This window comes from Oncorhynchus tshawytscha, unplaced genomic scaffold (assembly GCF_018296145.1).
Source record: "Oncorhynchus tshawytscha isolate Ot180627B unplaced genomic scaffold, Otsh_v2.0 Un_contig_3837_pilon_pilon, whole genome shotgun sequence".
In the NCBI taxonomy this organism is placed as follows: domain Eukaryota; kingdom Metazoa; phylum Chordata; class Actinopteri; order Salmoniformes; family Salmonidae; genus Oncorhynchus; species Oncorhynchus tshawytscha.
Genome location: NW_024609070.1, coordinates 75001 through 100298, shown reverse-complemented (window position 1 = coordinate 100298; position 25298 = coordinate 75001). Strand labels below are relative to the sequence as shown.

Below are 25298 nucleotides of genomic sequence, written 5' to 3'. Positions count from 1 at the left end.
CAACACGACTCGGGGAAGTGGATCATTGTTTTGTTCCTGTAGCAGTAATGTGACGGTTCAACTGTTAAAAACAGACTGATCCTCAGAGTCCGTTCATAGTTAAAAACAGACTGATCCTCAGAGTCCGTTCCTAGTTAAAAACAGTGATGGAATTTAAGGACTTTGGGCAATGGCCAGCCAGGCTAGTAGACCACAATTAATACTAGCCTGGTCTAAACAGCACTATCCCCTGGCTAGTAGACCTCAATTAATACTAGCCTGGTCTAAACAGTACTATTTTAGGCTAGTAGACCTCAATTAATACTAGCCTGGTCTAAACAGCACTATCCCCAGGCTAGTAGACCTCAATTAATACTAGCCTGGTCTAAACAGTACTATCCCCAGGCTAGTAGACCTCAATTAATACTAGCCTGGTCTAAACAGTACTATCCCCAGGCTAGTAGACCTCAATTAATAATAGCCTGGTCTAAACAGCACTATCCCCAGGCTAGTAGACCTCAATTAATAATAGCCTGGTCTCAACAGTACTATCCCCAGGCTAGTAGACCTCAACTAATACTAGCATGGTCTCAACAGTAAAGAGAAAACATTCAAAAACTGTTCATAGTTAAAAGCTTGGTTTGTTTAATGCCAGAATCATTATTTTACATTTTAAACAATTCAATGGTTTTGCATTTCTTTTTTTTTTTTACAAGTTTTTTAAATTTATTTTTTACAATATGTACCACATGTATGTCTGCATCATACAACAGCAGAACCTAGTTGTCATAATGTATATACACTGTAGATAAGAGGACTTGGGGTTAAAGGTTAGAGAGAGGAGACAGGAAGAGCTATTGGGGTGGAGGCTTTATAAAACAAAACACAAATACACATGAATCCAGTCAGGATTGTTCTCAACGAACACACACACACACACACACACACACACAGGCAGACACACACACACACACACACCCCAGAACTTCCCGCTGTGCCAGAGATAGCAGCTTCCTCAAAAGGCAAAGACAAGTCACACACACACTTAGTGGCAGTTCTGTCCAACACACACACAGAGAGGAGGGAGACAAGAGCCACAGTCGCTTGAGAGGTGAGGGGCTACTATACAGGAACGCTTCTAGGCCTCAGGACCCCAACACACCTCTAGTAACAGGAGGGGGGAGGGGCTACTATACAGGAAGGCTTCTAGGCCTCAGGACCCCAACACACCTCTAGTAACAGGAGGGGGAGGGGCTACTATACAGGAAGGCTTCTAGGCCTCAGGAGCCCAACACACCTCTAGTAACAGGAGGGGGGAGGGGCTACTATACAGGAAGGCTTCTAGGCCTCAGGACCCCAACACACCTCTAGTAACAGGAGGGGGGGGGGGCAGGTATGTCCCACCACTCAGAACACATGGCCAACAGTTTCATCCCAGTGGTCTAGACAGGCTGCTGGTGAGCTACCAGTCTGTTTGTGCTATCATTCCAAGTCGTTGTCATGCCAACCACGAGGAAAGGCGGGAACACAGGAAGGAGGGATGACAGAGAGGGGATAAGTGGCTTTTTAATCATTTACATTTCTCTCTCTTTTTTTTTTTTAAACAACAGAGGGGAGGTGCCAGGTTGGGAGGGTTTGATTGGCCGGCCTGGTGGACGAGTCATCATCCAATCAGTTCGGGCCGCGACAGCAAAGTAGAAATATCTAGTGTGCGTGGCGTGTGTAATATTTGTGTGTGTGTGTGTGTGTGTGTGAAACGTGCCTTGAGCGTGTGTGCGTGTGTGAGCGTGTGTGTGTGTCGTCGATGTGCGTGTCGTCGATGTGTGTGTGTGTGTGTGTGTGTGTGTGTGTGTTTCGTCGATGTGCGTGTGTGATATCCAGGGACACTCAGAGCATCCGGTTGCGTTTATGGGTGGGCGAGTCTGTGATGACGTCACTGCACTGGGCAGACGCCCTCTTCCTATTGGCTGCAGCGGTTGCCGCGGCGTTCTCCAAATGGAGCGCCATCTCCTCGGCGATGAAGGTGTTCAGGTCGACGTCGTGGAGACCGTTCCTACGGTTACGACCCGGCTGCGGAGTGACGGGGCTGTCGCGTGTTAGGTGCGTCGGAGAGCCAGGGGCACCGGAACGAACGGATATACTGGCCATCGCCCCACTCAGGCCTGGAGGGGAATTACAACAATATTAGTATTGATAATATTAGTATACAGGTGTGACAGAGACACTCAGGCCTGGAGGGGAATTACAACAATATTAGTATTGATAATATTAGTATACAGGTGTGACAGAGACACTCAGGCCTGGAGGGGAATTACAACAATATTAGTATTGATAATATTAGTATACAGGTGTGACAGAGACACTCAGGCCTGGAGGGGAATTACAACAATATTAGTATTGATAATATTAGTATACAGGTGTGACAGAGACACTCAGGCCTGGAGGGGAATTACAACAATATTAGTATTGATAATATTAGTATACAGGTGTGACAGAGACACTCAGGCCTGGAGGGGAATTACAACAATATTAGTATTGATAATATTAGTATACAGGTGTGACAGAGACACTCAGGCCTGGAGGGGAATTACAACAAATATATATATATGTGTGTGAGTGAGTGAGTGAGTGAGTGAGTGAGTGAGGATAGAATCCAAATTGAATGTAATTAATCAGTTCCGTGGTTGCCATGGACATTGTTTTAAGCATATATATTTTAAATGACGTCTTGACTGTTCTGGGCTAATGGCCAGTCAGTTTGTTTGTCTTGGCTAGGTAGTTAGCTAGCTGGACTAATGGCCAGTCAGTCAGTGTTTGGCTAGGTAGCTAGCTGGACTAATGGCCAGTCAGTGTTTGGCTAGGTAGCTAGCTGGACTAATGGCCAGTCAGTGTTTGGTTAGGTAGCTAGCTGGACTAATGGCCAGTCAGTGTTTGGTTAGGTAGCTAGGTAGCTAGCTGGACTAATGGCCAGTCAGTGTTTGGTTAGGTAGCTAGATGGACTAATGGCCAGTCAGTGTTTGGTTAGGTAGCTAGCTGGACTAATGGCCAGTCAGTGTTTGGCTAGGTAGCTAGCTGGACTAATGGCCAGTCAGTGGTTGGTTAGGTAGCTAGCTGGACTAATGGCCAGTCAGTGTTTGGTTAGGTAGTTCGCTGGACTAATGGCCAGTCAGTGGTTGGTTAGGTAGCTAGCTGGACTAATGGCCAGTCAGTGTTTGGTTAGGTAGCTAGCTGGACTAATGGCCAGTCAGTGTTTGGTTAGGTAGCTAGCTGGACTAATGGCCAGTCAGTGTTTGGCTAGGTAGCTAGCTGGACTAATGGCCAGTCAGTGGTTGGTTAGGTAGCTAGCTGGACTAATGGCCAGTCAGTGGTTGGTTAGGTAGCTAGCTGGACTAATGGCCAGTCAGTGGTTGGTTAGGTAGCTAGCTGGACTAATGGCCAGTCAGTGTTTGGTTAGGTAGCTAGCTGGACTAATGGCCAGTCAGTGTTTGGCTAGGTAGCTAGCTGGACTAATGGCCAGTCAGTGGTTGGTTAGGTAGCTAGCTGGACTAATGGCCAGTCAGTGTTTGGCTAGGTAGCTAGCTGGACTAATGGCCAGTCAGTGGTTGGTTAGGTAGCTAGCTGGACTAATGGCCAGTCAGTGGTTGGTTAGGTAGCTAGCTGGACTAATGGCCAGTCAGTGTTTGGTTAGGTAGCTAGCTGGACTAATGGCCAGTCAGTGTTTGGCTAGGTAGCTAGCTGGACTAATGGCCAGTCAGTGGTTGGTTAGGTAGCTAGCTGGACTAATGGCCAGTCAGTGTTTGGCTAGGTAGCTAGCTGGACTAATGGCCAGTCAGTGTTTGGCTAGGTAGCTAGCTGGACTAATGGCCAGTCAGTGTTTGGTTAGGTAGCTAGCTGGACTAATGGCCAGTCAGTGTTTGGCTAGGTAGCTAGCTGGACTAATGGCCAGTCAGTGTTTGGTTAGGTAGCTAGCTGGACTAATGGCCAGTCAGTGGTTGGTTAGGTAGCTAGCTGGACTAATGGCCAGTCAGTGGTTGGTTAGGTAGCTAGCTGGACTAATGGCCAGTCAGTGGTTGGTTAGGTAGCTAGCTGGACTAATGGCCAGTCAGTGTTTGGTTAGGTAGCTAGCTGGACTAATGGCCAGTCAGTGTTTGGCTAGGTAGCTAGCTGGACTAATGGCCAGTCAGTGGTTGGTTAGGTAGCTAGCTGGACTAATGGCCAGTCAGTGTTTGGTTAGGTAGCTAGCTGGACTAATGGCCAGTCAGTGGTTGGCTAGGTAGCTAGCTGGACTAATGGCCAGTCAGTGTTTGGTTAGGTAGCTCGCTGGCTATGCGGTCGTTTGAATGATGCATCAATACAGCCCTGGTTCCATGGACGATATGGACTGTGGTGGGAGGAGTTGAGAGAGGCCTCATAAGGGACTGTTCCTGACTAATGCAGAGGTTCAGCCGCCTAAACTGTGCGCGTCAGTCTGTCTCACCGTGCGCGTCTGTCTGTCTCACCGTGCAGTGTGCGCGTCCGTCTGTCTCACCGTGCAGTGTGCGCGTCCGTCTGTCTCACCGTGCAGTGTGCGCGTCCGTCTGTCTCACCGTGCAGTGTGCGCGTCCGTCTGTCTCACCGTGCGCGTCTGTCTGTCTCACCGTGCAGTGTGCGCGTCTGTCTGTCTCACCGTGCAGTGTGCGCGTCTGTCTGTCTCACCGTGCAGTGTGCGCGTCTGCCTGTCTCACCGTGCAGTGTGCGCGTCTGTCTGTCTCACCGTGCAGTGTGCGCGTCTGTCTGTCTCACCGTGCAGTGTGCGCGTCTGTCTGTCTCACCGTGCAGTGTGCGCGTCTGTCTGTCTCACCGTGCAGTGTGCGCGTCTGTCTGTCTCACCGTGCAGTGTGCGCGTCTGTCTGTCTCACCGTGCAGTGTGCGCGTCTGTCTGTCTCACCGTGCAGTGTGCGCGTCTGTCTGTCTCACCGTGCAGTGTGCGCGTCCGTCTGTCTCACCGTGCAGTGTGCGCGTCCGTCTGTCTCACCGTGCAGTGTGCGCGTCCGTCTGTCTCACCGTGCAGTGTGCGCGTCCGTCTGTCTCACCGTGCAGTGTGCGCGTCCGTCTGTCTCACCGTGCAGTGTGCGCGTCCGTCTGTCTCACCGTGCAGTGTGCGCGTCCGTCTGTCTCACCGTGCAGTGTGCGCGTCCGTCTGTCTCACCGTGCAGTGTGCGCGTCCGTCTGTCTCACCGTGCAGTGTGCGCGTCCGTCTGTCTCACCGTGCAGTGTGCGCGTCCGTCTGTCTCACCGTGCAGTGTGCGCGTCCGTCTGTCTCACCGTGCAGTGTGCGCGTCCGTCTGTCTCACCGTGCAGTGTGCGCGTCCGTCTGTCTCACCGTGCAGTGTGCGCGTCCGTCTGTCTCACCGTGCAGTGTGCGCGTCCGTCTGTCTCACCGTGCGCGTCTGTCTGTCTCACCGTGCAGTGTGCGCGTCTGTCTGTCTCACCGTGCAGTGTGCGCGTCTGTCTGTCTCACCGTGCAGTGTGTGCGTCTGCCTGTCTCACCGTGCAGTGTGTGCGTCTGCCTGTCTCACCGTGCAGTGTGCGCGTCTGTCTGTCTCACCGTGCAGTGTGCGCGTCTGTCTGTCTCACCGTGCAGTGTGCGCGTCTGTCTGTCTCACCGTGCAGTGTGCGCGTCTGTCTGTCTCACCGTGCAGTGTGTGCGTCTGCCTGTCTCACCGTGCAGTGTGTGCGTCTGCCTGTCTCACCGTGCAGTGTGCGCGTCTGCCTGTCTCACCGTGCAGTGTGCGCGTCTGTCTGTCTCACCGTGCAGTGTGCGCGTCTGTCTGTCTCACCGTGCAGTGTGCGCGTCTGTCTGTCTCACCGTGCAGTGTGCGCGTCTGTCTGTCTCACCGTGCAGTGTGCGCGTCTGCCTGTCTCACCGTGCAGTGTGTGCGTCTGCCTGTCTCACCATGCAGTGTGTGCGTCTGTCTGTCTCACCGTGCAGTGCGATGGCCTCTCTGAAGGGCTGCAGGTCAGCCTCGACAGACGACCCGCTCTCCGTGGACGGCGGCCTGCCGGGTGACATCACAGAGAGGGCGTGGCCGTGTTTGGGTGTCTGTGCGTCGCGACGGGGTTGCGTGGGGGCGGCGCCTTGCCACACAAAAGCTGATGAGGTCCTCCCTCCTGATGTTTCTCCTCCTCTTCTTTACCCAGGCCAGCATGTCTTTGTTACGACGCTGGTACGCCCGCTGGACCCCCAACTCATAGCTCCGCTGGTGGGACTCTAGTGACTCTGTGAGGGGGAGAGAGGGAGAGAGAGGGTGAGAGGTTGGATTGGGGGACAGGTTTCACGTCTTTATTACGACCCTGGTACGCCCGCTGGACCCCCAACTCATAGCTCCGCTGGTGGGACTCTAGTGACTCTGTGAGGGGGGGGAGAGAGGGAGAGAGGGGTGAGAGGTTGGATTGGGGGACAGGTTTCACGTCTTTATTACGACCCTGGTACGCCCGCTGGACCCCAACTCATAGCTCCGCTGGTGGGACTCTAGTGACTCTGTGAGGGGGGAGGAGAGAGGGTGAGAAACAAGCTGTGTGTTACAGACTATGAAGACCAGTCAGTCAGTCAGTAGCAGTGTCCATAGCAGACAAGCAGCAGCACAGAAGAGATAAATCAAATAATTTACCACATTAACATTACAGGTAGCATTAGCCTCCAAGACATTTACATAATGACTTACTGCGCTAATAGCAGGTAGCATTAATAGCAGGTAGCATTAGCCTCCAAGACATTTACATAATGACTTACTGCGCTAATAGCAGGTAGCACTAATAGCAGGTAGAATTAATAGCTGGTAGCATTAGTCTTCAAGATATTTACATGACGACTTACTGCACTAATAGCAGGTAGAATGAATCTCCAAGACATTTACATAATGATTTACCGTGGTAATAGCAGGTAGAATTAATAGCAGGTAGAATTAATAGCAGGTAGATTTAATAGCAGGTAGAATTAATAGCAGGTAGATTTAATAGCAGGTAGAAGTAATATCAGGTAGAATTACTCTCCAAGACATTTCCATAATGACTTACTGCGCTAATAGCTGGTAGCATTAGCCTCCAAGACATTTACATAATGACTTACTGCGCTAATAGCAGGTAGAATTAATCTCCAAGACATTTACATAATGACTTACTGCATTAATAGCAGGTAGAATTACTCTCCAAGACATTTACATAATGATTTACTGCGCTAATAGCTGGTAGCATTAGACTCCAAGACATTTCCATAATGACTTACTGCGCTAATAGCTGGTAGCATTAGACTCCAAGACATTTCCAAAATGACTGCAGTAATAGCATTGAAACTGAGCTCAATAGAAACAACCCCCTCACCCACATGCATCCATACAGGGTTGTATTTAACAGTGCACAACGGAAAACAAAAACATGCATTTTCTATTGGACAGGTTCCCCACATCGGAACGTTCTCTTCCATTTCCTCCTTAGTGAACAGGACCCTGGTGGTCTAGCTACAGCCCGGAGTATGGGTGTGTGGCTAGGGAAGAGAGGAGGGGAAGGGTTGGGTGGTAGACTGTGTTGTCGTTCATCCGAGTGTCCCCCCCAGGGAAACCCTAGCCTGGTAAAAACACAGACACTCAGTGTGTCACACAGCCACAAGACAAAAACACACAATAAAGCTAATTAAACTCAGCATTTAGTTACCTTTGTATAGGTTGGTGACGGCAGTAGCTGCGTTCTGGAAGGGAACCCAGAGAGACAGACCCTGCTGTTGACAAACTCTGTCTGAACACACACACACACACAAGGAAAATGTTAACAACCGGAGCAACCTGACATTCACAAAACCAATAAATCCCATTAATTCCATGCTTGTGTCCAACATACGACATGGTCTTGCAAGACTGTGACTTTTTTTTCCCCCAGGCCCGTATAACTTTGAATAGACAACTTTCTCTACTTTGACCCTTCAACTTGGCTAAGCAACGCCATTTTGTCTGACTGAGCTGCATCAGTCCGACTTCACTGTGTTTATATGCCTTAAGACCAAACCTATGGCAAAGAAACCAAGCGACAGTTATCTAGTTAGCTGAACACTGGCTTGGGCCCCCCCCCAAAAAAACGAGCACAACTAATCTAGTTATCATGGCATAGTGGTTGTTTCACTAGAGACGTGGATGTAGAATACACCCTCAATATTGTGATAAACTAGTAGAATAACAACTATACACTAAGTCGGATAGATAACATTAGTCATAATCCAATCGCCATTTTGTCCTAGTAACGCATTGATCAGCGTTATAATAATTCATCTCGTCGTTTTTAAATTGATTGACCAGACAAGGTGAATGGTCAAGTGTTGTGAATGTGCCAAGAGGACCGAGTGTCAGACAAAAACAGAAACAGCTTGGTGGTGGTTAATAATAATAATAATAATAATAATAAAATAGTTATTTTCAACACAACTCCTCCCTGCGCTTCGCCATTTTGTTCTGCGTTACGGTCAGACTGCAAAGTTAACACGAGACAAAAATGGTCAAAACTCGACATTAATAAAATGATTAAACAAAGAAATGCAAATCAAATGACTTGAACGATGTAAAGAGGTCAAAATATAATATATCTATGATATCTTTAGTTAGTCCCCGAGCTACAGTACTGTTCCTGGACCTGACAACTAGATAACTCAGCAGGGGGTTATAAGATGACAATCTGTACATTATTCTTACACAATGTTAGTTACAAATGTAGCTAATATATAAAACTAATAGACTACAAGTAGGGTCTCAAATGGTTGCCAAACAAAACAAAAACAGCAAACTAGATCGCCTTTGTTTGCCTTGCCACTGACTCTATCTGATAGCTGACAATTAGAATTAAAAAAGCTATCTTAATTAGCTAATACTAGTTGTTTAATGAAGTATTATTCCGGACCTTTGTATAGCTGTGCGACCGCAGTGGCTGAATTTTGGAAAAGATGCCATAGTTTTTGCTGACTTTGCTCCGACTCGTCGTCGCTCGGCTCCTGTCGCTCCGCTTCGGCCAAACACTGCCGCTCCCATTTGGAGAACCAATGTTCGGGACCGTGTTCCTGGATCTCCGCTTCGCCCTCCTTCTCCTTCTTCTCCTCCATAATAAATCGCAATTAAGCGTCTATTACGTTACGGTTTATTATAGGTGGGTACCCCCCCCCCACCACCCTCCCGTTTTTTTTGTAAACTTCCTTATAGATGTGAATACTAATCGGATGGATTAGTAACTAGCCGTAGAAACGCTAAAAAATAAAATAATTAAAAAGCCCAGCTGTTGTTGAAGTTAGATCCGCATTGTGAAAACATCGGGTGTCTAAACGCAGGTCGCCCCGGTACTAAACAAACTGAAGGAGTCGTCGACTGAGAAAATCTCTTTAAAAAAAAAAAACACACATGTCAACATGCTTGTTCACTGAAACCCCGCCTTTTCTCTCACCATGCTTAAACACGATTGGCCTGCAGTGGTTGCTTTAGGGCGTGGTTCTGCGAATTGTTCTCAAGTCTTCATTGGATGTAAAGGGAAGAGCTACGTCATAGAACAACAATGTTGATCCCGCCCCCTCCTCCTCCTCCTCCTTTGACTGTCAAACGGTGTCTGTCCAGAGGGAGCCGTGTTATCAGGTTCCTTGTGGATGGCCTTACCCTCATGCAAGTTGACGTTTAACACGGTTAAGGATATGCTCAGGGTTGTTAGGGTTTAGTGTATGGACGTCCCAAAGATCTCGGATAACTATCCGCGCGGATGGAAGTTTACAAACTATATTATTTAGCCTCAAATTCTGGCCTACAGTCAGAAAGTAGCCCAATAATTAAAACATGTCAAATAAATGACCCCCTTTAGTAGACCAGCCAACCTGGACAAAGTGATTTTTTTTTTGTGTTTGCTTGTTACAGCTCGTCATCCATGCTAGATCAAACAATAATGTTAGATCCATAAAGTTAGGCTAGATAACAGCTTACATTTAGATTTTTAAGGCAATTTTAAAAGGGGTTTCAAAGGTCAAATCTGGTTAAAATGGCCATATTTTTATAGATTTTAAAAATTTAACTAGGCAAGTCAGTTAAGAACAAATTCTTATTTTAAATGACATCCTCGGAACTGCCCTGTTCAGGGGCAGAACGACAGATTTGTACCTTGTCAGCCCGGGGATTCAATCTAGCAACCTTTCGGTTACTAGTCCAATGCTCTAACCACTAGGCTACCTGCCACCCCGCCATAATGGAAATAGTCATCAGGAACTCGGGAGTATATATATATATATATATATTTTTTTTATTTTTTTTTTTTTTTTAAAATATAAAGTACCAGTCAAAAGTTTGGACCTACTCATTCAAAGGTTTTCTTTATTTTTACATTTAGTAACCAAAAAAGTGTTGAAACAAATCAAATACATTTTATCATTTAGATTCTTCAAAGTCGCCATCCTTTGCCTTGATGACAGCTTTGCATATATATATATAAATATGTATATAAATACGTAAATATATTTATATATATATATGTATATATATGTACAGTGTGGCAAAAAGTATTTAGTCAGCCACCAATTGTGCAAGTTCTCCCACTTAAAAAGATGAGAGAGGCCTGTAATTTTCATCATAGGTACACTTCAACTATGACAGACAAAATGAGAAAAAAATCCAGAAAATCACTGTAGGATTTTTTATGAATTTATTTCCAAATTATGGTGGAAAATAAGTATTTGGTCAATAACAAAAGTTTAACTCAATACTTTGTTATATACCCTTTGTTGGCAATGACAGATGTCTACATCTACTACTGTTCAATCTCAGACACTGACCACACTTTAGCTAGTTAGCATTTGAACTGTATGAAAGGGTCAATTAATGCATCCATCCCATAGTCTAAGCATTTTAGACTTTAGCTAGCTAGTTAGCATGACAACTGTATGAAAGGGTACATTAATGCATCCATCCCATAGTCTAAGCATTTTAGACTTTAGCTAGCTAGTTAGCATGACAACTGTATGAAAGGGTACATTAATGCATCCATCCCATAGTCTAAGTGTTTTAGCCTTTAGCTAGCTAGTTAGCATAACAACTGTATGAAAGGGTACATTAATGCATCCATCCCATAGTCTAAGCGTTTTAGACTTTAGCTAGCTAGTTAGCATGACAACTGTATGAAAGGGTACATTAATGCATCCATCCCATAATCTAAGTGTTTTAGACTTTAGCTAGCTAGTTAGCATAACAACTGTATGAAAGGGTACATTAATGCATCCATCCCATAATCTAAGCATTTTAGACTTTAGCTAGCTAGCATAACAACTGTATGAAAGGGTACATTAATGCATCCATCCCATAATCTAAGCGTTTTAGACTTTAGCTAGTTAGCAGAGCAGTAGATGAAAACATAACGTTGTATTCCTTAGCCTAGATAATTGTTTGTACAGTATGTTGACTTGGGCATCTACTTCAGACCTCATTGATTTGGTCAAGGATGTGCATAAGAGCCTTGAAAAGGGGAGAAGACCACTATCAGTCTGGCCATGTGGAGAAGACCACTATCAGTCTGGCCATGTGGATAAGACCACTATCAGTCTGGCCATGTGGAGAAGACCACTATCAGACTGGCCATGTAGAGAAGATTACACCTGTGTAATGATCATGTTGTTATTGTCCCCAGCGGAAGGTGCACCTGTGTAATGATCATGCTGTTATTGTCCCCAGCGGAAGGTGCACCTGTGTAATGATCATGATGTTATTGTCCCCAGCGGAAGGTGCACCTGTGTAATGATCATGCTGTTATTGTCCCCAGCAGAAGGTGCACCTGTGTAATGATCATGCTGTTATTGTCCCCAGCAGAAGGTGCACCTGTGTAATGATCATGCTGTTATTGTCCCCAGCGGAAGGTGCACCTGTGTAATGATCATGATGTTATTGTCCCCAGCGGAAGGTGCACCTGTGTAATGATCATGCTGTTATTGTCCCCAGCAGAAGGTGCACCTGTGTAATGATCATGCTGTTATTGTCCCCAGCGGAAGGTGCACCTGTGTAATGATCATGATGTTATTGTCCCCAGCGGAAGGTGCACCTGTGTAATGATCATGCTGTTTAATCAGTTTATTGATATACCACACCTGTCAGATGGATGGATAATCTTGACAAATGAGAAATAGTCACTAACAGGTGATGGAAACAAATTTCTGCACAATTTTGAGAAATATGGAACATTTCTGGAATATAATTTTTTTTTCAGCTCATGAAACATTGGACCAACACTTAACATATTTTCTGTTCAGTATAGTTTATGACAAGAGACAAAATCTTCAAAGGAACAGTATTTATTTATTCTGAGTGGTACATGCCCTCACACAGTCTGGATCTGTAGGCTCCTTCCCACTATTATGATTGATATGGCAAGTGGTAAAAAATCCAAAGTTATGAATTAAAAGTTTATGGGAAACAAACTGTCTATAATGTGGGGGACAGATGACAAAGAGGGAGGGGATCCTGGGTGCCCTTCACCAGACGGTCTGGGGTCCTGGGTGAAATTCACCAGACGGTCTGGGATCCTGGGTGAAATTCACCAGACGGTCCGGGATCCTGGGTGCCCCTCACCAGACGGTCTGGGTGCCTCACCGGACGGTCTGGGATCCTGGGTGCCTCACCGAACGGTCTGGGATCCTGGGTGCCCCTCACCGAACGGTCTGGGATCCTGGGTGCTTCACCGGACGGTCCGGGATCCTGGGTGCCTCAACGGATGGTCTGGGATCCTGGGTGCCCCTCATCGAACGGTCTGGGATCCTGGGTGCCCCTCACCAGATGGTCTGGGATCCTGGGTGCCTCACCGGATGGTCTGGGATCCTGGGTGCCCCTCACCAAACGGTCTGGGATCCTGGGTGCCTCACCGAACGGTCTGGGATCCTGGGTGCCCCTCACCGAACGGTCTGGGATCCTGGGTGCCTCTCACCGAACGGTCTGGGATCCTGGGTGCCTCACCGAACGGTCTGGGATCCTGGGTGCCCCTCACCAAACGGTCTGGGATCCTGGGTGCCTCACCGGATGGTCTGGTGGTGGAGGTCAAGTGTTCCTATGGTGCCTAAAAGGGACCTGACCATTGAAGAGGAGGTCGAATGATTTCTATATCCAAGCGGAGGGAAGGTCTTACTGCCTCTGTGAAGACCATCCTTCCTGGCACCAGGTCCAAGTCCAAGGTCAGTTCCACATCACTGGAAGGGACACCTGCTCCTTCGTTATCGTGGACCACCACAGCCTCCCGTCCAGCGTGACGACCTCTGGCACACTCATATTGCTGGACTAGAGAAGTGTTTCAAGGACCACATGCTCCCAAAGGCAGCACTGCAACAGTGAACTGTAGATATCTTGTAAATAGATTACAACAGTGAACTGTAGATTTATTGTAAATAGGTTTTACAACAGTGAACTGTAGATTTATTGTAAATAGGTTTTACAACAGTGAACTGTAGATTTATTGTAAATAGGTTTTACAACAGTGAACTGTAGATTTATTGTAAATAGGTTTTACAACAGTGAACTGTAGATTTATTGTAAATAGGTTTTACAACAGTGAACTGTAGATTTATTGTAAATAGGTTTTACAACAGTGAACTGTAGATTTATTGTAAATAGGTTTTACAACAGTGAACTGTAGATTTATTGTAAATAGGTTTTACAACAGTGAACTGTAGATTTATTGTAAATAGGTTTTACAACAGTGAACTGTAGATTTATTGTAAATAGGTTTTACAACAGTGAACTGTAGATTTATTGTAAATAGGTTTTACAACAGTGAACTGTAGATTTATTGTAAATAGGTTTTACAACAGTGAACTGTAGATTTATTGTAAATAGGTTTTACAACAGTGAACTGTAGATTTATTGTAAATAGGTTTTACAACAGTGAACTGTAGATTTATTGTAAATAGGTTTTACAACAGTGAACTGTAGATTTATTGTAAATAGGTTTTACAACAGTGAACTGTAGATTTATTGTAAATAGGTCTTACAACAGTGAACTGTAGATTTATTGTAAATAGGTCTTACAACAGTGAACTGTAGATTTATTGTAAATAGGTTTTACAACAGTGAACTGTAGATTTATTGTAAATAGGTTTTACAACAGTGAACTGTAGATTTATTGTAAATAGGTTTTACAACAGTGAACTGTAGATTTATTGTAAATAGGTTTTACAACAGTGAACTGTAGATTTATTGTAAATAGGTTTTACAACAGTGAACTGTAGATTTATTGTAAATAGGTTTTACAACAGTGAACTGTAGATTTATTGTAAATAGGTTTTACAACAGTGAACTGTAGATTTATTGTAAATAGGTCTTACAACAGTGAACTGTAGATTTATTGTAAATAGGTCTTACAACAGTGAACTGTAGATTTATTGTAAATAGGTTTTACAACAGTGAACTGTAGATTTATTGTAAATAGGTTTTACAACAGTGAACTGTAGATTTATTGTAAATAGGTTTTACAACAGTGAACTGTAGATTTATTGTAAATAGGTTTTACAACAGTGAACTGTAGATTTATTGTAAATAGGTTTTACAACAGTGAACTGTAGATTTATTGTAAATAGGTTTTACAACAGTGAACTGTAGATTTATTGTAAATAGGTTTTACAACAGTGAACTGTAGATTTATTGTAAATGGTTTTACAACAGTGAACTGTAGATTTATTGTAAATAGGTTTTACAACAGTGAACTGTAGATTTATTGTAAATAGGTTTTACAACAGTGAACTGTAGATTTATTGTAAATGGTTTTTAAACACTGTCACTGGATCATCATTCTCGCCACGGGCCTCGTCCTCCTGTCAGTACCTGCTTTCAGGGAAGACGATGGTCCAAAAATATTCCACATAGTTCATACACACACACGACACTCCCAGAATAATTTATATTACACACACGAGACTCCCAGAATAATGTATATTACACACACTAGACTCCCAGAATAATGTATATTACACACACTAGACTCCCAGAATAATGTATATTACACACACTAGACTCCCAGAATAATGTATATTACACACACTAGACTCCCAGAATAATGTATATTACACACACTAGACTCCCAGAATAATGTATATTACACACACTAGACTCCCAGAATAATGTATATTACACACACTAGACTCCCAGAATAATGTATATTACACACACTAGACTCCCAGAATAATGTATATTACACACACTAGACTCCCAGAATAATGTATATTACACACACTAGACTCCCAGAATAATGTATATTACACACACTAGACTCCCAGAATAATGTATATTACACACACTAGACTCCCAGAATAATGTATATTACACACATGAGACTCCCAGAATAATGTATATTACACACACTAGACTCCCAGAATAATGTATATTACACTCACTAGACTCCCAGAATAATTTATATTACACACACTAGACTCCCAGAATAATGTATATTACACACACTAGCCAACCAAGGTACCTAACTAACTAGCCAACCAAGGTACCTAACTTACTAGCCAACCAAGGTACCTAACTAACTAGCCAACCAAGGTACCTAACTTACTAGCCAACCAAGGTACCTAACTAACTAGCCAACCAAGGTACCTAACTAACTAGCCAACCAAGGTACCTAACTAACTAGCCAACCAAGGTACCTAACTTACTAGCCAACCAAGGTACCTAACTTACTAGCCAACCAAGGTACCTAACTAACTAGCCAACCTTAGCTAATGTAGCCAACTAGCCAACCAAGGTACCTAACTAACTAGCCAACCAAGGTACCTAACTAACTAGCCAACCTTAGCTAATGTAGCCAACTAGCCAACCAAGGTACCTAACTAACTAGCCAACCAAGGTACCTAACTAACTAGCCAACCAAGGTACCTAACTAACTAGCCAACCAAGGTACCTAACTTACTAGCCAACCAAGGTACCTAACTTACTAGCCAACCAAGGTACCTAACTAACTAGCCAACCAAGGTACCTAACTAACTAGCCAACCTTAGCTAATGTAGCCAACTAGCCAACCAAGGTACCTAACTAGCTAGCCAACCAAGGTACCTAACTAACTAGCCAACCAAGGTACCTAACTAACTAGCCAACCATGGTATCTATAACTAGCTAGCCAACCAAGGTACCTAACTAACTAGCCAACCAAGGTACCTAACTAACTAGCCAACCAAGGTACCTAACTAACTAGCCAACCAAGGTACCTAACTAACTAGCCAACCATGGTATCTAACTAGCTAGCCAACCAAGGTACCTAACTAACTAGCCAACCTTAGCTAATGTAGCCAACCAAGGTACCTAACTAACTAGCCAACCAAGGTACCTAACTAACTAGCCAACCATGGTATCTATAACTAGCTAGCCAACCAAGGTACCTAACTAACTAGCCAACCATGGTATCTATAACTAGCTAGCCAACCAAGGTACCTAACTAACTAGCCAACCAAGGTACCTAACTAACTAGCCAACCAAGGTACCTAACTAACTAGCCAACCAAGGTACCTAACTAACTAGCCAACCATGGTATCTAACTAGCTAGCCAACCATGGTACCTAACTAACTAGCCAACCTTAGCTAATGTAGCCAACTAGCCAACCAAGGTACCTAACTTACTAGCCAACCATGGTATCTAACTAACTAGCCAACCAGCTAATGTAGCCAACTAGCCAACCAAGGTACCTAACTAACTAGCCAACCATGGTATCTAACTAGCTAGCCAACCAAGGTACCTAACTAACTAGCCAACCTTAGCTAATGTAGCCAACTAGCCAACCAAGGTACCTAACTAACTAGCCAACCAAGGTACCTAACTAACTAGCCAACCATGGTACCTAACTAGCTAGCCAACCAAGGTACCTAACTAACTAGCCAACCTTAGCTAATGTAGCAACCCAAGGTACCTAACTAACTAGCCAACCAAGGTACCTAACTAACTAGCCAACCTTAGCTAATGTAGCCAACTAGCCAACCAAGGTACCTAACTATTTAGCCAACCTTAGCTAATGTAGCCAACTAGCCAACCATGGTATCTATAACTAGCTAGCCAACCATGGTACCTAACCCACCAGGCAATATTTAGCTAAGCTAGTTTGTTAACATTAGTTTACCGTTCGTGCAGTCAAACCTTTTCTAAGCGGCGACACGCTAGCTAACCAACTGTCATTGCCATGGTTCCCGGACTAACGTAAAGCGGGCGTGTCTGACTCCACACAGAACAGCGGCGACACGCTAGCTAACCAACTGTCATTGCCATGGTTCCCGGACTAACGTAAAGCGGGCGTGTCTGACTCCACACAGAACAGCGGCGACACGCTAGCTAACCAACTGTCATTGCCATGGTTCCCGGACTAACGTAAAGCGGGCGTGCGACACACAGAACAGCGGCGACACGCTAGCTAACCAACTGTCATTGCCATGGTTCCCGGACTAACGTAAAGCGGGCGTGTCTGACTCCACACAGAACAGTGGTGTCACTGCAGCTGGAACAACGTCCCCTCTATCTGCTCTACTGTAACGACCCTGGGGGTCTCTCTCTCTCTCCACCCTCTCTACTGTAACGACCCTGGGGGTCTCTCTCTCTCTCCACCCTGGGGGTCTCTCTCTCTCTCTCTACTGTAACGACCCTGGGGGTCTCTCTCTCTCTCCACCCTGGGGGGGTCTTGTGGTTATAAGAGCGGATATCGACTGTGCCGCTTATAGCGCGCGCTGGACTTTCGGCCAAGAAAGGTCGAGGGTTCGAGTCCTGCTTCCCTGCCTGTTTCATTACACTGGTGTCAGAAGTGTGATCGGACCCTTGCAGCCACGACAGTGCGCGTGCTTGGCCGGTGAGAGTGTGTGTGTGTGCGCGCGCGCGCGCGTTCCTGTAAAAAGACGTAGGGTTCGCAAGCCAGCGCGAGGACGCGCTCTATGAAAAAGGAGGGATGAGTGTAACGACCCCTGGGGTTTAATTAATAAGGGCTAGAAGGTCGACGGTTCGAGACCTGCATCATTACAATACGAACGGTGAGTCAGCATTAACCAGCTAGATAAATATCCCTTCCCTGGTGGGCTACTGGTAGCTAGCATGTCACCACATTAAAAAAGTTACACAAATTACTTTTATTATTTTATGTATAAAATGCACATGTGTACTTATTGGGTCATTTGTAAAAATAATAAACAAAAATACACATGAGAAATACACAATGTCAATTACTTACACGAGTAAAGAAAAGAGGCTATAATATGTACTTGCTAGGAGGTTACTTGATACTTGTTGATGAGAGTTTGCATGGAGAAATGTGTCTTGAGGGAAATGCTTGTGACAGGATGTGTAGTTCTGAATGATAGCCACATTAGCGGCTAGTTAGCGTTTCATTTTTCGGGAGGTAAATACAAGGTGAATATATTGATAAAAGGTCATTTGTCCGAGAGAGATTTCTATGGTTATCAAAACGTCAAGCCAGGGTAAGACTACATGAAACACAGACCTGGAATGAAGTATTTAAAAACATCTCAGGTGAAGAAATTATGAGTGTAAAAAAACAAACAATTGGAACCATTTCCTGGTTTTACCCGCTAGGTTTTATGGGTATTATGACCCATACTGTTGTACTCTATAGTCTGATTATGAAGATGTACACAGGTGAAGACCAATGATGTAGATAAACCCTAGATGACTGACAGGGGCGCTGTGTTGAAGCCACTACTCAACCATCTAAATACACTAGATGACTGACAGGGGCGCTGTGTTGAAGCCACTACTCAACCATCTAAATACACTAGATGACTGACAGGGGCGCTGTGTTGAAGCCACTACTCAACCATCTAAATACACTAGATGACTGACAGGGGGCGCTGTGTTGAAGCCACCACTCAGCCATCTAAATACACTAGATGACTGACAGGGGGCGCTGTGTTGAAGCCACTACTCAACCATCTAAATACACTAGATGACTGACAGGGGCCGCTGTGTTGAACCCACCACTCAGCCATCTAAATACACTAGATGACTGATAGGGGGTGCTGTAGTGAAGTTCTGTTACCACTCAGCCATCTAAATACACTAGATGACTGACAGGGGGCGCTGTGTTGAACCCACCACTCAGCCATCTAAATACACTAGATGACTGATAGGGGTGCTGTAGTGAAGCCACCACTCAACCATCTAAATACACTAGATGACTGATAGGGGGCGCTGTAGTGAAGCCACCACTCAGCCATCTAAATACACTAGATGACTGATAGGGGGTGCTGTAGTGAAGCCACCACTCAGCCATCTAAATACACTAGATGACTGATAGGGGGTGCTGTAGTGAAGCCACCACTCAGCCATCTAAATACACTAGATGACTGATAGGGGTGCTGTAGTGAAGCCACCACTCAGCCATCTAAATACACTAGATGACTGATAGGGGGTGCTGTAGTGAAGCCACCACTCAACCATCTAAATACACTAGATGACTGACAGGGGGTGCTGTAGTGAAGCCACCACTCAGCCTCCATCTTGGTATTCCACTGGAAACTAATAGAAATTAATGTATTAATGTCTACATTCGCTTTTGACACGTTTATTCTGCAGATACCTTTATGGATACGTTTAAATTATATTATGATAAACATTAAAATAACAAATATATTTATATATATATATATATAGTATTTAAGCATTTTCCTGTAAGTATCAGAGTATATAATTATGTCCTTGAAAAATGTAATTCCATTCATTCCTATGGAGGACTGCTCCTACCGGGGAGTTCCAATATGGCCGACCGGTGACGTGAAGCCACTCGGTTGCAAATACATAGCGTCAGCTAGGGTTTATATATACATCATTGGTGAAGACAGGTGTTTGTTGCACGTGCTCTTCTGTTATCAATGCCCCTGCGCTGTCAAGGCCAAGGTTCAAAGTTCAACATCCTGCCCTCTGGTAGGGCGTGGCCACACCCATGCCCCTGTGTGATTGGTTGACAGGGGGTGTAAAGAGGCCGGGGCAGGGCAATCTGGGATACGTTACCTTGAAGTTAGAACATAGGTTAGATAGCTACTGCAGCAGACAACTCCTCTCTCTCTGTCTGTCTCTTTATCTATCTAACATAATTTCTTCTCTGTTCCTTCTTTCTTCTCTCTCTGTCTGTCTCTCTCTCTGTCTGTCTCTCTCTCTCTGTCTCTGTCTCTCTCTCTCTGTCTCTCTCCTTCTCTCTCTCTCGGTGAGGAGGATGTCTAAGCCCCAGAATGGTGAGCCAGGCAGCCCAGCAGGAGCCCCAGCAGCAGATGATCCAGAGGTGATGTTCCAGGTGCCTGGTCCAACCGTCTCCTTCTCCAGACTACACTACTCTGTCACGGAGAGCAATGGACTCTGCCACAAGACAGGACCTGAGAAACACATCCTCAAAGACGTCAGGTAGGGAATGGGTGGGGGGGACATCAGGTAGGGGAATGGGTGGGGGGGCATCAGGTAGGGGAATGGGTGGGGGGGGACATCAGGTAGGGGAATGGATGGGGGGACATCAGGTAGGGGAATGGATGGGGGGGACATCAGGTAGGGGAATGGGTGGGGGGGGGACATCAGGTAGGGGAATGGGTGGGGAGACATCAGGTAGGGGAATGGGTGGGGGACATCAGGTAGGGAATGGGTGGGGGGGACATCAGGTAGGGAATGGGTGGGGGAGACATCAGGTAGGGGAATGGGTGGGGGAGACATCAGGTAGGGAATGGGTGGGGGAGGGGGACATCAGGTAGGGGAATGGGTGGGGAGACATCAGGTAGGGGAATGGGTGGGGGGAGACATCAGGTAGGGAATGGGTGGGGGGGACATCAGGTAGGGGAATGGGTGGGGGGGGAGACATCAGGTAGGGGAATGGGTGGGGAGGGGACATCAGGTAGGGGAATGGGTGGGGAGACATCAGGTAGGGGAATGGGTGGGGGACATCAGGTAGGGGGAATGGGTGGGGGACATCAGGTAGGGGAATGGGTGGGGGGAGACATCAGATAGGGAATGGGTGGGGGGAGACATCAGATAGGGGAATGGGTGGGGAGACATCAGATAGGGAATGGGTGGGGGACATCAGGTAGGGAATGGGTGGGGGGGACATCAGGTAGGGGAATGGGTGGGGGGGACATCAGGTAGGGGGATGGGGGGACATCAGGTAGGGGATGGGGGGGACATCAGGTAGGGGGATGGGGGGACCACATCAGGTAGGGGAATGGGTGGGGGAGACATCAGGTAGGGGAATGGGTGGGGGACAGACATCAGGTAGGGGAATGGGTGGGGGGAGACATCAGGTAGGGGAATGGGTGGGGGAGACATCAGGTAGGGGAATGGGTGGGGGGGACATCAGGTAGGGAATGGGTGGGGAGACATCAGGTAGGGGAATGGGTGGGGAGACATCAGGTAGGGGAATAAGTGGGGGGACATCAGGTAGGGGTGTGGTGGGGGCGAGACATCAGGTAGGGAATGGGTGGGGGGACATCAGGTAGGGGAATGGGTGGGGGAGACATCAGGTAGGGGAATGGGTGGGGGAGACATCAGGTAGGGAATGGGTGGGGGGAGGACATCAGGTAGGGGAATGGGTGGGGAGACATCAGGTAGGGGAATGGGTGGGGGGGAGACATCAGATAGGGAATGGGTGGGGAGACATCAGGTAGGGAATGGATGGGGGGAGACATCAGGTAGGGGAATGGGTGGGGGGAGACATCAGATAGGGGGAATGGGTGGGGGAGGACATCAGATAGGGGAATGGGTGGGGGAGACATCAGGTAGGGGAATGGGTGGGGGAGGACATCAGGTAGGGGAATGGGTGGGGGGGACATCAGATAGGGGAATGGGTGGGGAGACATCAGATAGGGGAATGGGTGGGGGGAGGACATCAGATAGGGAAATGGGTGGGGGGAGACATCAGATAGGGAATGGGTGGGGGAGACATCAGGTAGGGGAATGGGTGGGGGAGACATCAGGTAGGGGAATGGGTGGGGGGAGACATCAGATAGGGGAATGGGTGGGGGAGACATCAGATAGGGAATGGGTGGGGGGGGACATCAGGTAGGGGAATGGGTGGGGGACATCAGGTAGGGGAATGGGTGGGGGGACATCAGGTAGGGGGATGGGGGGGACATCAGGTAGGGGGATGGGGGGACGACATCAGGTAGGGGAATGGGTGGGGAGACATCAGGTAGGGGAATGGGTGGGGAGACATCAGGTAGGGGAACGGGTGGGGGAGACATCAGGTAGGGGAATGGGTGGGGGGCATCAGGTAGGGGAATGGGTGGGGGAGACATCAGGTAGGGAATGGGTGGGGGAGACATCAGGTAGGGGAATGGGTGGGGGGGAGACATCAGGTAGGGGAATGGGTGGGGGGGGGACATCAGGTAGGGGAATGGGTGGGGGAGACATCAGGTAGGGGAATGGGTGGGGGAGACATCAGATAGGGGAATGGGTGGGGGGAGACATCAGGTAGGGGAATGGGTGGGGGGGGAGACATCAGGTAGGGGAATGGGTGGGGGGGAGACATCAGGTAGGGGTGTGGTGGGGAGACATCAGGTAGGGGAGTGGTGGGGGTGGGGGTGGGAGACATCAGGTAGGGGAATGGATGGGGAGACATCAGGTAGGGGAATGGGTGGGGGGAGACATCAGATAGGGAATGGGTGGGGGGAGACATCAGGTAGGGGAATGGATGGGGGAGACATCAGGTAGGGGAATGGGTGGGGGGGAGACATCAGGTAGGGAATGGATGGGGGGAGACATCAGGTAGGGGAATGGGTGGGGGGAGACATCAGATAGGGGAATGGGTGGGGGGAGGACATCAGATAGGGGAATGGGTGGGGGGGGAGACATCAGGTAGGGGAATGGGTGGGGGGGAGGACATCAGGTAGGGGAATGGGTGGGGGGGACATCAGATAGGGGAATGGGTGGGGGAGACATCAGATAGGGGAATGGGTGGGGGGAGGACATCAGATAGGGGAATGGGTGGGGGAGGACATCAGATAGGGGAATGGGTGGGGGGAGACATCAGGTAGGGAATGGGTGGGGGGAGACATCAGGTAGGGGAATGGGTGGGGGGGAGACATCAGGTAGGGGAATGGGTGGGGGGAGACATCAGATAGGGGAATGGGTGGGGGAGACATCAGATAGGGGAATGGGTGGGGGGACATCAGGTAGGGGAATGGGTGGGGGGGGGACATCAGGTAGGGGGATGGGGGACATCAGGTAGGGGGATGGGGGGGGACATCAGGTAGGGGGATGGGGGGACACATCAGGTAGGGGAATGGGTGGGGGAGACATCAGGTAGGGGAATGGGTGGGGGGAGACATCAGGTAGGGGAATGGGTGGGGGGGGAGACATCAGGTAGGGGAATGGGTGGGGGGGACATCAGGTAGGGGAATGGGTGGGGGGAGACATCAGGTAGGGGAATGGGTGGGGAGACATCAGGTAGGGGAATGGGTGGGGGGAGACATCAGGTAGGGGAATGGGTGGGGGGAGACATCAGGTAGGGGAATGGGTGGGGGAGACATCAGATAGGGGAATGGGTGGGGGGGACATCAGGTAGGGGAATGGGTGGGGGAGACATCAGGTAGGGGAATGGGTGGGGGAGACATCAGGTAGGGGAATGGGTGGGGGAGACATCAGGTAGGGGTGTGGTGGGCGGGGGGTGGGAGACATCAGGTAGGGGAGTGGTGGGCGGGGGGTGGGAGACATCAGGTAGGGGAGTGGTGGGGGGGGGAGACATCAGGTAGGGGAGTGGTGGGCGGGGGGTGGGAGACATCAGGTAGGGGAGTGGTGGGGAGACATCAGGTAGGGGAGTGGTGGGGGGGAGACATCAGGTAGGGGAGTGGTGGGGGAGACATCAGGTAGGGGAGTGGTGGGGGGGAGACATCAGGTAGGGGAGTGGTGGGGGGAGACATCAGGTAGGGGTGTGGTGGGGGACATCAGGTAGGGGTGTGGTGGGGGGGACATCAGGTAGGGGTGTGGGGGGGAGACATCAGGTAGGGGTGTGGGGTGTGGGGGGAGACATCAGGTAGGGGTGTGGGGTGTGGGTGACATCAGGTAGGGGTGTGGGGAGACATCAGGTAGGGGTGTGGTGGGGGGACATCAGGTAGGGGTGTGGGGTGTGGGGAGACATCAGGTAGGGGTGTGGGGAGACATCAGGTAGGGGTGTGGTGGGGGGGACATCAGGTAGGGGTGTGGGGGAGACATCAGGTAGGGGTGTGGGGAGACATCAGGTAGGGGTGTGGGGAGACATCAGGTAGGGGTGTGGGGGACATCAGGTAAGGGGGTCCTAGATCAGTGGTTAGTATCTACAGTGTCTTCATGTCCTAGTATTGATGTTGTCGTGATGTTGTAGTGACTGGATGTAGTGATGTTGTAGTGACTGGATGTAGTGATGTTGTGGTGATGTTGTAGTGATGTTGTAGTGACTGGATGTAGTGATGATGTAGTGATGTTGTAGTGATGTTGTAGTGACTGGATGTAGTGATGTTGTAGTGACTGGATGTAGTGATGTTGTAGTGATGTTGTAGTGACTGGATGTAGTGATGTTGTAGTGACTGGATGTAGTGACTGGATGTAGTGATGTTGTGATGATGTAGTGATGTTGTGGTGATGTTGTAGTGATGTTGTAGTGATGTTGTAGTGACTGGATGTAGTGATGATGTAGTGATGTTGTAGTGACTGGATGTAGTGACTGGATGTAGTGATGTTGTAGTGATGTTGTATTGATGTTGTAGTGACTGGATGTAGTGACTGGATGTAGTGATGATGTATTGATGTTGCAGTGATGTTGTAGTGTCTGGGTGTAGTGATGTTGTAGTGACTGGATGTAGTGATGTTGTCGTGATGGTGTAGTGACTGAATGTATTGATGTTGTAGTGACTGGATGTAGTGATGTTGTAGTGACTGGATGTAGTGATGTTGTAGTGACTGGATGTAGTGACTGGATGTAGTGACAACGTAGTGATGTTGTAGTGATGATGTAGTGACTGGATGTAGTGACGTGATGTTGTAGTGACTGGATGTAGTGATGTTGTAGTGATGTTGTAGTGACTGGATGTAGTGATGTTGTAGTGATGGTGTAGTGACTGAATGTATTGATGTTGTAGTGACTGGATGTAGTGATGTTGTAGTGACTGGATGTAGTGATGATGTAGTGATGACGTAGTGATGTTGTAGTGATGATGTAGTGACTGGATGTAGTGATGATGTAGTGACTGGATGTAGTGATGTTGTAGTGACTGGATGTAGTGATGTTGTAGTGATGTTGTAGTGACTGGATGTAGTGATGTTGTAGTGACTGGATGTAGTGATGTTGTAGTGATGTTGTAGTGACT

At 47.5% G+C, this 25298-nt stretch overlaps 1 protein-coding gene and 1 pseudogene across 6 annotated transcripts in view; one reads left to right on the top strand and one right to left on the bottom strand.

The window, feature by feature from the left end:
• Nucleotides 1-600: 600 nt before the first annotated feature.
• Nucleotides 601-9378, bottom strand: LOC121838800 (annotated as a pseudogene).
• Nucleotides 9379-17671: 8293 nt separating this feature from the next.
• LOC112241010 (broad substrate specificity ATP-binding cassette transporter ABCG2-like) overlaps nt 17672-25298 on the top strand; it is a 49161-nt gene continuing 41534 nt past the window's right edge. For 3 of the 6 annotated variants that reach the window (XM_042314112.1, XM_042314113.1, XM_042314114.1), the window contains exon 1: nt 20124-20379. In XM_042314112.1, the coding sequence (XP_042170046.1) occupies nt 20195-20379 (185 nt within the window). In that variant the 5' untranslated portion in view covers nt 20124-20194. Of the gene's footprint in view, nt 18000-20122; nt 20380-25298 lie in introns of those variants that run through there. The other 3 variants (XM_042314110.1, XM_042314111.1, XM_042314115.1) reach the window with 3 other exon arrangements.